General features: G+C 32.9%; 1 protein-coding gene across 1 annotated transcript in view; it reads right to left on the bottom strand.

The window, feature by feature from the left end:
• Positions 1-14,617, bottom strand: part of pappa2 (pappalysin 2) — a 161,833-nt gene extending 147,216 nt beyond the window's left edge. Inside the window, exon 1 of the mRNA XM_030160644.1 lies at positions 13,459-14,617. Within this exon, the coding sequence (XP_030016504.1) occupies positions 13,459-14,380 (922 nt within the window). The 5' untranslated portion in view covers positions 14,381-14,617. The remainder of the gene's footprint in view (positions 1-13,458) is intronic.
• Positions 14,618-16,971: the final 2,354 nt, after the last annotated feature.

The raw sequence follows: 16,971 nt of genomic DNA, 5'->3' as shown, positions 1-16,971 counted from the left end.
AGTTTAACTGCGGCAATTATTCTTAAGGTTTTACTGGTCTTAAACATTTGCCTTTCATTACTTTCTCACCATTGTTTTATTGTAATTATAGTTATTTCCTTTCAGTTTACTTCCCCTAGATATATTCACCATAAAGGTTTAACGACTCAAAGAATACTGACGCCTTTTTCCTGACTGATGCAACCGTTTTTCAGCCACAAATCCAAAGCAATAAGTCAAATAAGCCACATACTAAAACACAGTGTAGCTGAGATGAACATGAGACGTGGATAATAATTTCGCACTGGTTAATCTTTGCAAATAATTCCTTTTACGTTGCACAAAGAGACATTAGACCAAAAAAATCTTCAATAATAAATAATGCAGACCCAAATATCCAAAAGCATCTGCTGATCTAAAACTGTTTAATACCTGTTGATCCACTAATCCTACTCATACATGTAAATAATTGGTGTAAAATACAGTTTATCGTCTTTTCATGGTCATCAGATATGACCCATTTGGACGTTAAGAGGCTCCGTAGTTACCGTGGAAACACCATCATCTTCTACAACAGGGGTGTCAAACTCATTTTCTTTCAGGTTCTACATTCTCAAGTAGGCCAGACCAGTAAAATAATAACATAATAACCTATAAATGAGGACAAAAGTCCAAAAAAAATAACAGTAAATCATGAAAATATTTACATTTGCAAACTATCCAAACAAAAAATATGTGAGAAACTTGAAGAAAAGTGTTTTTTAAAAGAAAATAAGTGCAATTTTAATAATATTATGCATCAACTTATAATTCATACATGTGTATTACAGATCAGATCTACAAAGGCACAAAGCGTTTAGTAACAGGCAGAATATTGTTAAAATTGCACTTAATTTTCCTTAGATATTTCAGACTGTTCATATTAATAACACAATTACCTACAATAATGACAAAAGTGCAAAAAAAAAAAGTAAATCATGAAAATATTTACATTTGCAAACTATCCATACAAAAAATAAGAGAGTGACCTGAAAAAAAAAACAGTTTTTTAAAAGAAAAATAAGGGCAATTTTAACAATATTATGCCTCAACTTATCATTTACATATATATGTTTAAAAAAAAAAAAAAAAAAGCCTTGAAATTCAATTTTAATTCTTCTATTTTAGAACAAAAAACAATTAACCACTAGTTTTTCTTTTGTTACTGAAAAGAAAATCCAATCATCAAAAGATACACTAGTCGCTTTTCCATTGGACATCTGCGCAAAACTTTACTGATATTTACAAAATGTCGAAAAAACAGAAGTTTGTAATGTCGGTTTTCCATTAAATCACAAATGCGATGATTTGTTTATTTATTATCGCGAGATGACACGAGAAGTCATTCCATAAACATGGCGACGAATGCAAATATGGTGTTGATTTACCGATATATTCATTATTATTATATTTTACCCCTCTATCTCGTACTAAATTAAAAATGACTGGGTTTCCTGGTGTGTCCACACATACCGCGATAAGTTTCTTCTTCTTCGCTTGTTGTAACGTACATCAACATCCGTTTTTTTTTATTCACCTTACTTTAGTTGCGAAAAAAGGTCTTTCCATTGCAGTTTTGCGTGATATACCATTTGCGCTACGCCTGAAAAACCACCTCTTGCCCGTGCAAAAGCTTTTCATCAAAAAATGAGACTTTTGGCAAAATTGTCGTTTTTCCATTAGGTACATTTTTATGCGCAAGTTATATTTGCGAAATTTGAGGGTCAATGGGAAAGCGACTACTGACCTTTTATGACTATCTACACAATCAGTGAATTAAATCGAGGACAATGCATGATTTTCACAGAAAAAAATGCAAAATATAGAAGATAATATTATAATAAATGGTGATAAATTACAAAACAGAGTGAAAGATAGAGAAAAAATTGGGAACTGACACAAAAGTAGCACTGGGTCTTCATGGGTTAAATAAAAATTAGGATCATATTGTTTCTTCAGCAGCACAGTCTAATAGATAGACGGACACAAATACACATATACGATCATCACTGTCCACTCACTGGATGTAATTTCTGGCTGAAACAATTGATTTTTTTTTTTTTTTACTGTTTTGTCAGATTCCTTTGGGACACTACAAAGAGAACAGGCCATGCCACAAAATGCCGCCTTCACATAAGGAAGCAATGAGGGGGGAAAAAGTTGAGTAATGGAGTGGGATCTTTGATCAGAGTAAATGTGAGCGGACATAACAGTTTGTGGTCTCTCTCACTATCTGGACAGCTGCGGTGCTGCACCATAGCGCTTTTATCCTGTTCAATTTGTTTGATGTATGTGTTGTTCTGTCAAACGTGCAGATTTTTCACATTTTACATTCTTAACGCGGGGGTCGCTGGAAAAACACTGATGTTTATCTGAAGGCGAAGTCATGTGACGTTTGTATCAGATCAGTGCGTCTGCAGAATCAATGAAAACCAATGCAGGAAACGCACATTGGTTACATACTTTAACCCATACTGACCTAGTTGTACTTCTGTGGCAGTTCCCAAATGAATTTTTCTCCCTATTTAACCTTTCTTAAGTGATTTACCACCATTTATTATAATATTATCCTCTGTATTTTTCATTTTCAGTGTAAATCACATATTTTCTTATATTCAATTTGCTGATCATGAAATTGTTCATAAAAACTCAGATTAAACTTGAGGATTATTATACCAAACAACGGGGAAAACTGATGAAAAAGTAACTTTTTCAGTCAAATCTATCATTAACTGAACATAAACCAAGTATAAACTTCAAGTAAATTCCAACGTTATAATATCAAAACACAGAAATCTGAAGAAAAAGTGACTTTTTCAGCAAAGATATGAAAAAAATGAAGGTATAAACAAGCATCTCCATCCACTGTCACTGATCCACCTCCATGGGTTTTACTGGTGAATCAATGCTGTAGAAGATGACGGTGTTTCCATGGTAACTACGGAGCCTCTGAACGTCCAAATGGGTCATATCTGATGACCATGAAAAGATGAAGAACTGTATTTTACAACAGTTATTTCAACATATTTCTTCAATTTTGTATAATTTGTGGGTAATTTTGTTCCTGTTGATTATTTTTTTTCCATTTTTTATTCATTTTATTTATTTTATTCATTTATTGACTGCTTTGGCTGAACTTTTTTTCATTTTTAGCTCAAGTTTTTGCATATTTTCTTTATTTTTCTACATTTTTTTTTTTTTTTTTGCCTATTTGTTATTTTTCCTTCAATTTTGTTCAGTTTGTGTCTCATTTTTGTTCATGTTACTAATTATTTTGTTGATTTGTTACTCATTTTTATTCATTTTATTTTTTTACTTTGGCTGTTTTTGTTTATTTTGTTGCTGATTTTATTGTTTTTTTGGGGTTTTTTTTATTTCTTCTTTGTTATTTTTTTTTTATTCATTTTTGTTAATTTTGTTCAAAAGCAAGCGTCTACAATCCAACTCCATGGGTTTTACTGGTGAATCAATGTTGTAGAAGATGACGGTGTTTCCATGGTAACTACGGAGCCTCTGAACGTCCAAATGGGTCACATCTGATGACCATGAAAAGATGACAAACTGTATTTTTACAATTGCACCCACAAAGACCCAATGTTTCCTTAGTGTCAGTTCCCAAATCAAATTTTCTCCCTTTTTAACCTTTCTTAAGTGATTTATCATCATTTAGTGTAATATTATCCTGTGTATTTTTCCATTTTTCAGTGTAAATAATGTATTTTCCTATATTTAATGAAGATGTTAAAAAAAAAATCAGAGTAAATTCAGAGGTTTTTACATAAAAAAAACAGAAAACTGAAGAAAAAATAAATTTTTCAGTCAAATCTATCAACTGAACATAAAACAAGCATGTCCATGCACTGTCATCGATCCAACTCCATGGGTTTTACTGGTGAATCACTGTTGTAGAAGATGACGGTGTTTCCATGGTAACTAAGGAGCCTCTGAACGTCCAAATGGGTCATATCTGATAACCATGAAAAGATGACAAACTGTATTTTACACCAATTATTTACATGGATTGATAGGATTAGTGGATCAGAAGTTATGAAACATGTCAGATCAGTGGATGGTTTTGGTCGACGGTGGCTGTTTGGGTCTTTAAGGGTTAAATACTGTTCAGAAACACTCCTGTCATCAGATAACTCATCACAGAATCAGTCTTAAACCCATAATCATGTGATGGACCATCATCCTAATCATCGCCCCTACAGGCTATATGATCCACTCTTTATCTTCATGAATACATCAGTATCATTATCCCATTACATGCATCATAACGATTATTTTTGTCAACGCGGATGTAACTAAAGCCAAGACGATATTAACCCATAAAGACCCGGTCCTACTTATGTGTCAGTTGCAGAACAGTTTTTTCTCTGCATTTAAATTTTGTTATGTGATTTACCGCCATTTATTATAATATAATCCTCTGTGTTTCGCATTTTTTCAGTGAACATCAAGTATTTTCCTATATTTAATTCACTGGTCATGTCGATGTTCATAAAAGCTCAGATTAAAGTTGAGGGTTATCATATCAGAGACAGAGAAAACTGAAGAATAAGCGACTTTTTCAGCAAAATGCATCATTAACGAAACATAAAACAAGTGTCATTGATCCAACTCCATGGCTTTTACCGGTGAATTAATGTTGTAGAAGATGACAGTGTTTCCATGGTAACTACGGAGCCTCTGAACATCCAAATGGGTCATATCTGCTGACCATGACAAGATAAATGACTGTATTTTACACCTATTATTTACATGTATTGATAGGATTAGTGGATCAACAGGTATTAAACAGTTTAGATCAGTAGATGGTTTTGGACGCTAGAGGACGTTTAGGCCTTCAGGGGTTAAAGGAACAATGCTATTAGCTACATTTACAGCTCATGCAGTTGCTTTTACACAAATATATCAACACAATAATGTTATTTTCCCCTAAAATGAACAAGAAATGCTGAAAACAGTTTTTTGTTTTTTTGTTTTTTTTATTTTGAAAGAATCTGCAGAAGCCACTAAACCACTTTTCTACATGAGATTTACTCAGAATATGACTTGACTTCAAACTCAACTACATGTAAATCATAAGAAAAAGTATCTTTTTAGGCAAAATCTATCATTAATTGAATATAAAAGAAGCATCTCCATCTACTGTCATTGGTCTAACTCCATGGGTTTTACTGGTGAATCAATGTTGTAGAAGATGACGGTGTTTCCGTGGTAACTACGGAGCCTCTGAACGTCCAAATGGGTCATATCTGATGACCATGAAAAGATGAAGAACTGTATTTTACAACAGTTATTTCAACATATTTCTTCAATTTTGTATAATTTGTGGGTAATTTTGTTCCTGTTGATTATTTTTTTCATTTTTTATTCATTTTATTTATTTTATTCATGTTATTGACTGGTTTGGCTGAACTTTTCTTCATTTTTAGCTCAAGTTTTTGCATATTTTGTTTATTTTTCTACATTTTTTTGGCCTATTTTGTTATTTTTCCTTCAATTTTGTTCAGTTTGTGTCTCATTTTTGTTCATGTTACTAATTATTTTTTTGATTTATTACTCATTTTTATTCATGTTATTTTTTACTTTGGCTGGTTTTGTTTATTTTGTTGCTGATTTTATTGTTTGTTTTTTTGTTTGTTTGTTTGTTTTTTAAATTTCTTCTCAGTTAATTTTTTTAAAATTCATTTTTGTTGATTTTGTTCCAAAGCAAGCGTCTACAATCTAACTCCATAGGTTTTACTGGTGAATTAATGTTGTAGAAGATGACGGTGTTTCCATGGTAGCTATGGAGCCTCTGAACGTCCAAATAAATCATATCTGATGACCATGAAAAGATGAGTAATTGTATTTTACACCAATTATTTTAAGGTTTTTCTTCGAGTTTGTTTAATTTGCGGCTAATTTTGTTCTTGATGATTATTTTTTACATTTTTTAAATTAATTTTATTCATTTTATTGACTACTTTGGCTGTTCTGGTTCATTTTATTGGCTATTCAATGAACTGCCTATTTTTTTTTTTTTTTCCTTCAATTTTTTTCAGTTTGTGTCACATTTTTGTTCATGTTACTAATTATTTTATTGATATATTAGTCATTTTTATTCATTTTATTTTTTACTTTAGCTATTTTTGTTTATTTTGTTGCTTATTTTAATGTTGTTGGTTTTTTTTTTCCATTCAGTTATTTTTTTTGGCTTATTTATTTATTTACTTTTGTTGATTTTATTCAAAAGCAAGCATCTACAATCCAACTCCATGGGTTTTACTGGTGAATTAATGTTGTAGAACATGACGGTGTTTCCGTGGTAACTACGGAGCCTCTGAACGTCCAAATGGGTCATATCTGATGACCATGAAAAGATGAAGAACTGTATTTTACAACAGTTATTTCAACATATTTCTTCAAGTTTGTATAATTTGTGGGTAATTTTGTTCCTGTTGATTATTTTTTCATTTTTTATTCATTTTATTTATTTTATTCATGTTATTGACTGGTTTGGCTGAACTTTTCTTCATTTTTAGCTCAAGTTTTTGCATATTTTGTTTATTTTTCTACATTTTTTTGGCCTATTTTGTTATTTTTCCTTCAATTTTGTTCAGTTTGTGTCTCATTTTTGTTCATGTTACTAATTTTTTTTTTTGATTTATTACTCATTTTTATTCATGTTATTTTTTACTTTGGCTGGTTTTGTTTATTTTGCTGCTGATTTTATTGTTTGTTTTTTTGTTTGTTTGTTTGGTTTTTTTTGTATTTTTTTTGCTTATTTATTTATTTATTTATTTTTGTTGATTTTATTTAAAAACAAGCATCTACAATCCAACTCCATGGGTTTTACTGGTGAATTAATGTTGTAGAAGATGATGGTGTTTCCATGGTGACTACAGAGCCTCTGAACGTCCAAATGGGTCATATCTGATGACCATGAAAAGATGAATAACTGTGTTTTACACCAAATATTTACATGTATTAATAGGATTAGTGGATCAGCAGGTATTAAATGGTTTAGATCAGTAGTTTGTTTCGGTCGTCGGTGTGTGTTTGGGTCTTTATGGGTTAAATTAACCGATACATCGACACTTCTCAGCAGATATAAGGATAATATTGGCATGTCCTGCTACAAAACTTGCACAAATACAGTATATAGATGTAAAGTCCACAGCTGGCTGCCATAAACTTGTTACTTACAACATAATCCACAGCTGGTGCCAGAGGAAATATTCTTGCCTGTCATGCAGGCAGAGGTCCAGTCACCAACGCCACCTACTCAGAGACTGGAGAGCTCACAAGTGGAAACAGTGAGCTGGAAGGAAATCAGCCTGTAAACAGGTTTTTGGTGAACACTGGGGGGCACACGTTGAGCCAGGATCTGGGCTTCCTCCTCATACAAATACTGAGTATCCAACACATCATTTCCTGCATTGTGGGGAATGTTTATGCACAGATTTATAACTTATAGCTGCCATTTTATGGTGGAAATGAATGTAGTTATACAATAAAAAACACACAATTCACCTTATCCCAGTGGTTTCCAACCTATTTTGGCTCGTGACCCCATTTTAACATCACAAATTTCTGGTGACCAAGGAGATTTTTTTGCTAAAAGTAATTTGTTTTTGATCATGAAATAGTTTGCTATACAATGTTGCAAATAAAGGTTAATTTTAGATGACATTTAGTCTGTATAATGTATATTATTATGGACGGAGGCAGAAAAGCCAGGTGTAGATTACTGCACAAAGGGAGAATTTGATTTTCCTTGGTCAGGATATGTACACTCAGTCCAGCTTGGATTTACAAGGCTGACAATTAATACTGAACAAACAAGAACTCAAACTAGGAATTATGAAAGAGCTGCAGCATCTGAAACCGACCACAATGAACATTTGACAGTCACATGATCAGGTCAATCAAGACACGTCCTCTCAGATATTATATCCTGCATTTTATTTGAACTAGGGATGTCCGATAATATCAGCCCACCGATATTATCAGACCGATATTGGCATAAAAATGTAATATCGGTGAATATCGTTATCGGTTTTTTTTGCCAATCATTAAAACCAATAAAATAATGCCTTGATTTCGCCGGCATTTACCGACGCGTAAATGAAGCATTGTTTGTAGCTGAAAGAAATGTGCACTTTTCAAAACTGTACAGTAGAGTTGCCACACTGTAACAGACTCATGGAGGGAAGGAGAGAAAATAAATAAATATGGCATTTTTTCCACAACTTCAGTTGAAGTATGTATTCTTTGCACAGACAGTGTTTACATTTTGAAAGCCTTGTTGCATTTGAGAATGCATCCAATGGGGCATCACAATAAAATTAGGCATAATGTGTTAATTCCATGACAGGAGATATGTGATGTTACCTAAAATTAGTTTAATATCCCACATATATCGGCAGCAGTATCGGTAGACATCGGAATCAGAAATTAAGCGTTGGACAATATCGGCATATCGGTTTTTAGCAAAAAATCCCTAATTTGAACTGATTTTTTTGTAGGAAAAGTGTGCGATGTTTTAATTATAATGAAATATGTATTGAATCATTAAAACAAAAATTTTATTAGTAATTTTTTTTTTTTTTTTTTTTATCAATTGCTAGAAATTTCAGGTGACCCCAAGGTTGGAAAACACTACCTTATCCCATAAAGACCCAGTTCTACTTCTGTGGCAGTTCCCAAATGAATTTTTTCTCTATATTTACCCTTTCTTCGATGATTTATCACCATTTATTACAATAGTATCCTTTGTATTTTACATTTTATCAGCATAAATCAGGTATTTTCTTGTATTTAATTCACTGATCATGAAGATGTTTATAAAAGTTCAGATTAAAGTTGAGGGTTATTGCACTAAAAACAGAGAAAACTGATGAAAAAGTGACTTTTTTAGTAAAATCTATCATTAACTAAGCGTAAACCAAGCATTTCCATCCACTGTCATTGATCCAGTGATACTTTTGTGCCAGTTCCCAAATTAATTTTCTTCTATTTCTACCTTTCTTAACTCATTTATTTCCAATTTCTTTTATATTATCCTATGTATTTTGCTTTTTTTGGTGTAAATTATGTATTTTCCAATTTTTAATTCACATATCATGTAGATGTTCCTAAAAACTTAGAGTAAATTCACAGTTCATTATATCAAAACACAGAGCTTTTTTCAGCAACTCCATGGGTTTTACTGGTGAATCAATGTTGTAGAAGATGACGGCATTTCCACGGTAACCACGGAGCCTCTGAACATCCAAATGGGTCATATCTGATGACCATGAAAAGATGAACAACTGTATTTTACACCAATTATTTACATGTATTGATAGGATTAGTGGATCAACAGGTATTAAACAGTTTAGATCAGTAGATGGTTTTTGTCAGTAGTGGATGTTTGGGTCTTTCGAGGTTGTCTTTTGGTACTTTAATACACTTTTACTAAGTAGTTTATCACCATTTATAGCTATATTATCTTCTGTTTTTTCAATTTTTCCGTCAAAACCATGTATTTTCCTATATTTAATTTACTGACCATATAGATGTTCATAAAAGTTCAGACTAAATTCAGAGGTTTTTATACCAAATAATATATGTCAGTAGATGGTTTTGGTCCCTGATGGATGTCTGGGTCTTTATGGGTTAATTATATTCAATCAGTAATCAATATATTTACATTATGGATCAACACAGCTCTGTTTTTAGATGATTTTAGGAATACTTGAAACTGGAGTAGACCTCCACACATTTTAACCTGAACCTGAACTTTGCACTGATTGACTCCATGAATGAGACTATGTTAGAGATTCAGTGTCTGCATAAGCTCATATTCACCATTTGGAAATAAAAATATGTCTATATATTAATTGCTGGAGTCCAATGGTTGTCCCCTATTGGGCATACTGTTGCACTGGAAAAAAAATCCAAATCTTTTCTTATTTCTATTCAAAATATCTCATCACGCTTAAAATAAGACATAATCACCTGAAGAGGAACTTTTCAGTGAGACATAAGAACTTGTTTTTAGACAATAGATCCAGAAAATCTTATTTCAAGAAATCTTACCAAGATAATTTTCACTCGTTCCATTGGCAGATTTTTTTTTTGTTTGTTTTGTTTTGTTTTTTTTTTTTGCTTAATTCAAGATTTTTTGCTTAATTCAAGATTTGTTTTTTTGCTTAATTCAAGATATATATATATATATATAATTTTTGCTCAATTCAATTATTTATTTAATTTTTGCTTGACTCAAGTTTTTTTTTAGCTGAATTCAAGATTTTTTTTTTTTTGCTCGATTCTTTTTTTTTTTTTTTGCTTCATTCAAGATTTTTTTTTTTTTTTTTTGCTTAATTTAAGATTTTTGCTTAATTCAACATTTGTGTTTTGCTTAATTCAAGATTTATTTGCTCAATTCAAGATTTTTTGCTTAATTCAAGATTTTTTTTTTTTTGTTTTGCTCAATTCAATTTTATTTTTGCTTAATTCAAGATTTATTTTTTTTGCTTAATTTAAGATTTTTTGCTTAATTCAAGATTTGTTTTTTGCTTAATTCGACATTTTTTTGCTTGATTCAAGATTTTTTTTTTTGCTTAATTCAACTTTTTTTTTTTTTTTTTTTTTTTTGCTTAATTCAAGCAAAAAAACAAAAAAAAATCAGCCAATGGAATAACTAAAAATTATCTTGGTAACATTTCTTGAAATAAGATTTTCCAGATCTATTATCTAAAAACAAGTTCTTATACCTCACTGAAAAGTTCCTCTTTAGGTGATTCTGTCTTATTTTAAGTGTGATGAGATATTTTGACTAGAAATGAAAAAAATACACTTGGTAAGATTTAGATTTTTTCCAGTGTGCACCTATGATTTTTTTTTTTTTTTTTTTTTGCTTAATTTAAGATTTTTGCTTAATTCAACATTTGTGTTTTGCTTAATTCAAGATTTTATTTGCTCAATTCAAGATTTTTTGCTTAATTCAAGATTTTTTGTTTTGTTTTGCTCAATTCAATTTTATTTTTGCTTAATTCAAGATTTATTTTTTTTGCTTAATTTAAGATTTTTTGCTTAATTCAAGATTTGTTTTTTGCTTAATTCGACATTTTTTTGCTTGATTCAAGATTTTTTTTTTGCTTAATTCAACTTTTTTTTTTTTTTTTTTTTTGCTTAATTCAAGCAAAAAAACAAAAAAAAATCAGCCAATGGAATAACTAAAAATTATCTTGGTAACATTTCTTGAAATAAGATTTTCCAGATCTATTATCTAAAAACAAGTTCTTATACCTCACTGAAAAGTTCCTCTTTAGGTGATTCTGTCTTATTTTAAGTGTGATGAGATATTTTGACTAGAAATGAAAAAAATACACTTGGTAAGATTTAGATTTTTTCCAGTGTGCACCCATGATTTTTTTTTTTTTTTTGCTTAATTTAAGATTTTTGCTTAATTCAACATTTGTGTTTTGCTTAATTCAAGATTTTATTTGCTCAATTCAAGATTTTTTGCTTAATTCAAGATTTTTGTTTTGTTTTGCTCAATTCAATTTTATTTTGCTTAATTCAAGATTTATTTTTTTTGCTTAATTTAAGATTTTTTGCTTAATTCAAGATTTGTTTTTTGCTTAATTCGACATTTTTTTGCTTGATTCAAGATTTTTTTTTGCTTAATTCAACTTTTTTTTTTTTTTTTTTTTTTTTTTGCTTAATTCAAGCAAAAAAACAAAAAAAAATCAGCCAATGGAATAACTAAAAATTATCTTGGTAACATTTCTTGAAATAAGATTTTCCAGATCTATTATCTAAAAACAAGTTCTTATACCTCACTGAAAAGTTCCTCTTTAGGTGATTCTGTCTTATTTTAAGTGTGATGAGATATTTTGACTAGAAATGAAAAAAATACACTTGGTAAGATTTAGATTTTTTCCAGTGTGCACCTATGATTTTTTTTTTTTTTTTTTTTTTTTTTTTTTGCTTAATTTAAGATTTTTGCTTAATTCAACATTTGTGTTTTGCTTAATTCAAGATTTTATTTGCTCAATTCAAGATTTTTTGCTTAATTCAAGATTTTTTGTTTTGTTTTGCTCAATTCAATTTTATTTTTGCTTAATTCAAGATTTATTTTTTTTTGCTTAATTTAAGATTTTTTGCTTAATTCAAGATTTGTTTTTTGCTTAATTCGACATTTTTTTGCTTGATTCAAGATTTTTTTTTTTGCTTAATTCAACTTTTTTTTTTTTTTTTTTTTTGCTTAATTCAAGCAAAAAAACAAAAAAAAATCAGCCAATGGAATAACTAAAAATTATCTTGGTAACATTTCTTGAAATAAGATTTTCCAGATCTATTATCTAAAAACAAGTTCTTATACCTCACTGAAAAGTTCCTCTTTAGGTGATTCTGTCTTATTTTAAGTGTGATGAGATATTTTGACTAGAAATGAAAAAAATACACTTGGTAAGATTTAGATTTTTTCCAGTGTGCACCTATGATTTTTTTTTTTTTTTTTTTTTTTTGCTTAATTTAAGATTTTTGCTTAATTCAACATTTGTGTTTTGCTTAATTCAAGATTTTATTTGCTCAATTCAAGATTTTTTGCTTAATTCAAGATTTTTTGTTTTGTTTTGCTCAATTCAATTTATTTTTGCTTAATTCAAGATTTATTTTTTTTGCTTAATTTAAGATTTTTTGCTTAATTCAAGATTTGTTTTTTGCTTAATTCGACATTTTTTTGCTTGATTCAAGATTTTTTTTTTGCTTAATTCAACTTTTTTTTTTTTTTTTTTTGCTTAATTTAAGATTTTTGCTTAATTCAACATTTGTGTTTTGCTTAATTCAAGATTTTATTTGCTCAATTCAAGATTTTTTGCTTAATTCAAGATTTTTTGTTTTGTTTTGCTCAATTCAATTTTATTTTTGCTTAATTCAAGATTTATTTTTTTTGCTTAATTTAAGATTTTTTGCTTAATTCAAGATTTGTTTTTTGCTTAATTCGACATTTTTTTGCTTGATTCAAGATTTTTTTTTGCTTAATTCAACTTTTTTTTTTTTTTTTTTTTTTGCTTAATTCAAGCAAAAAAACAAAAAAAAATCAGCCAATGGAATAACTAAAAATTATCTTGGTAACATTTCTTGAAATAAGATTTTCCAGATCTATTATCTAAAAACAAGTTCTTATACCTCACTGAAAAGTTCCTCTTTAGGTGATTCTGTCTTATTTTAAGTGTGATGAGATATTTTGACTAGAAATGAAAAAAATACACTTGGTAAGATTTAGATTTTTTCCAGTGTGCACCTATGATTTTTTTTTTTTTTTTTTTTTTTTTTACTGGGGGTGGGTCTAATGCAGGCTCAGTGCTCTCTATCCTGAAGGAGGACACGTCTGCTGAACCCCCCTGACATGCCCACCTCTGTCTTTCCGCACACACATGCTCAGTGTCCACCCACCTGCTATGACCGCAGGGTTGCTCTGGCCTCCTTCCGGCTTCACCCACAGCTCCAGGCTGAACTTGGCCCTCGGCAGCTCCACTCCTGCGGCAGATTTGAGCTTCAGCTGCTCCCTCCGTCCGCTGAAGTACAGGGCGCTCATCCAGGAGGGGGGCACCCTGGGCACCGGGCTTCCCCAGGACGAGGAGCTGCTGACGGCCTGGCTCGCTGGCTGATCCACCTCCTCATCTTCATCTTCTTCTTCTTCTCCGGAGTAGTTGTCGTCGTCCGGGCTCCCTGTGGAGGTCTGGGGGTCTCCATCCTCCTTTTGCAGCCTGTACAGAACCTGGAGATCCCGGGAACTGTCGGTGAAAACTTTCTCCCAGCTGGAGTTCACCTCCTCCTCGTAGGGGAACTTCCCGTCCAGGCTGCGGGTGAACCTGGAGCTGGAGCTGGAGCTGGGTGCGCTCTGCCTGCGGCTTTTACGCACGGACACCCCGGCCTGCTGCGGCTGGACGGTGCGCACATTGGCGTCATTTGCGTCTTTCCTGAACTGTCCGTCTCCAACTCCGGTGACCACATCCTCCGGTTCGCTCCAGCCTCCCTTCTCCTCCACCACCCGGTACACCCCGGTGTCAAACCCGGCGCACCCTCCCGCACAAACAGGAGCAGGAGCGCTCTTTCTCCGGCTCGTGTGCGTCCTCGGCCGAGCCACTGGAGGGCGGTGTTGGGAAGAGGAGAGGGAGAGGGAGCGGGGCTGTCGTCGGGACCTCCAGACGACAGAGACGGTGCAGGGTTCACCTGTTATCCTTGAGAACTCACGGTCCGCCCGCCGTGCCATGGCGCGTTTGTACCGGCTCAGTGCGTCGGAGCGAACCGGGTTTAGCAGCCAAGTGTTAGTGATAAGGACGAGAAATACAGCCAGTAGTCTGAGCAACAGCATTTTCGCACTTTATGAAGAGTCTGTGATGTTTTTTTTGTTTTTTTTTTTTTTGTCTTTTGTAATAATAAAGGATTTAAAGATGGCTCTAACTCTGGAAAATCTGTCTTTTGGTTCCAGATCAGCAGCAAAAAGTCTCACTCCAGATTTTTAGATTTATTTTTACGCACATTTCCTCAGCAATAAAGAAACGGTTTTTTGGGGTTTTTTTTTTTTTTTTTTCGTTTTTTCTTTTTTGGACTTTGGAGACTAAAGTATTTTTTTTTTTTAGCAATTTAGTCGAGTAATCAAATATAAACTCTCAGAACAAATTCGGAAGGTAATCAAACATAAACTATCAGTGCATTCCAAGGGGATCAGAGTCAGAAAACTGACATCACACTCACAGTTTGGTACCTGTAGGCTGTTTATTACATGTTGCGGTTATTGTAAGGCCTATAACTTTAGTATTAATTCCCAATAGGCCTATTTAATAAGGATGTGACGCTTCCTAAGTATCACAGAGAACATTCATAACAGTTAACCTGAACTGTCCCTGGGCGCAGCTGCAGATCTCCTGCACTTTGCGCGGACCTTTCAGAGGCAACACTCGTCTCCATTCATGTTTTAAGTCTTATTTTCTATTTTGTTCAATGTGCTAAAAAGATAAAAACAAATCAAACTTTATAAATAGATCTGCTTGCCTTTTACCAAATCTATAAGGCAACTTTTAAAGTAATATTCAACCGTCGCATGATCGGTTTTAAAATTAAATCAACCAAAAAAAAAAAAAAAAAAAACAGTTATTTTATTACTGAGGAAAAGACGAATAAAGTTTTTCAAGACCTCCTTTTGCGCTGATAAATCCGATTAACTCAGCTCCTTTCACCCTACACTGACTTTTTACCTGAAATTTGTGCCATCATTTAGTGCGTCCTGATCCAAAATATGGCTGCAAGGTGAATCAGTCGGGAAAAAACAAAAAAAAAGAGTGAACTCCAGAGGCAAAATGATGTCATGTGCAAAGTGCCAGCCCTGTAATATCTACTTGTTGAGCAGGACCTTTAGTAAATGTGTAAAATAAACTAGAGTATTAAACCTCCAGGTTCAGCGTCTGCGCGTCAGCTCCTCTTGGTTTGTTGTGCCTCCGCGCGCGCCTCAGAGAGTGACTTGCTCCTCTAACACCAGGTCCATGCAGTAGTAGTAATATCCTCCTCCATTCACTCCTCTCTCTCTCTCTCTCTCTCTCTCTCTCTCTCTCTCTCTCTCTCTCTCTCTCATTCTGTAGAGTCCAAAGGTTTTTATCAGGGAGCCCCTGCCCGCCCTAACACCACCACCACCACCACTGGTAGGGAAAGTGCGTGGAGTGAGGAGGAGGAAGGAGGAGGAGGAGGAGGAGGGGGTTGTTGGGTGTTGTGTTTTACAAGGGAAATCCTCTTCACTTCTCTCTTTCTCTCTCTCTTGCATGTACGGTCCTCTGCTGTGCATCCCCCTCTTGATGCAAAACATCTAATTTTGCTGCATTTCTCTGCACTCTCCTGACCTTTTCTTCACATTTCTGCCATGAAGGGGTTAAAAAATGGGCAGATCATAATAAAAGTGCGTCAGTGTGAAGGTGCAAATGTTCAAAATATCTACAAACATGCTTCATATGTGCAGAAAAATGCAACTTTTGGGAATAAAAATTGTCAGCCCCTCCACTTCTTAATGCAAAACATTTAATTTTGCTGCATTTCTTTGCACTCTCCTGACCTTTTCTTCACTTTTCTACCATGAAGGGGTTAAAAATGGGCAGATCACAATAAAAGTGCATCAATTTGAATGTGCAAATGTTCTAAATATCTACAAACATGCTTCATATGTGCAGAAAAATACAACTTTTGGAGAGAAAAAAAAAGCTCCACCCCCCCTTCTTGATGCAAAACACCTAATTTTGCTCTATTTCTCTGCACTCTCCTGACCTTTTCTTCACATTTCTGCCATGAAGGGGTTAAAAAATGGGCAGATTATAATAAAAGTGCATCAATGTGAAGTTACAAATGCTCTAAATATGTAAAACATTCTTAATATGTGCAGAAAAATGCCAAAAATGGTGCTCATTTGGATTACATTTATAAGCCCAATAAAAAAAAAGTATTAGTAATATTACACATTACATAATAATATGTGTAAATATACTTGGTCCATGTCTTCTTAATGGGAGGCTCTATTAGGCTCTCCCCCTCTTGATGCAAAACATCTAATTTTGCTGTTTTTTTTGTTTTTTTTTCACCTCTTCTTCACATTTCTGCCATGAAGGGGTTAAAATGGGCAGATCACAATGAAAGCACATCAATGTGAAGGTGCAACTGCTCTAAATATCTACAAACATGCTTAATATGTGCAGAAAAATGCAACTTTTGGGAATAAAAATTGACAACCTCTCCCCTTCTTGATGCAAAACACCTTATTTTGCTCTATTTCTCTGCACTATCCTGACCTTTTCTTCACATTTCTGCCATGAAGGGGTTAAAAAATGGGCAGATCATAATGAAAGCACATCAGTGTGAAGGTGCAAATGTTCTAAATATCTACAAACATGCTTAATATGTGCAGAAAAAAATGCAACTTTTGGG

Source organism: Sphaeramia orbicularis, chromosome 17, assembly GCF_902148855.1.
Source record: "Sphaeramia orbicularis chromosome 17, fSphaOr1.1, whole genome shotgun sequence".
Taxonomy (NCBI): Eukaryota; Metazoa; Chordata; class Actinopteri; order Kurtiformes; family Apogonidae; genus Sphaeramia; species Sphaeramia orbicularis.
The sequence above is the reverse complement of the archived record's forward strand: the minus strand, read 5'-3'. Positions and strand labels throughout refer to the sequence as shown.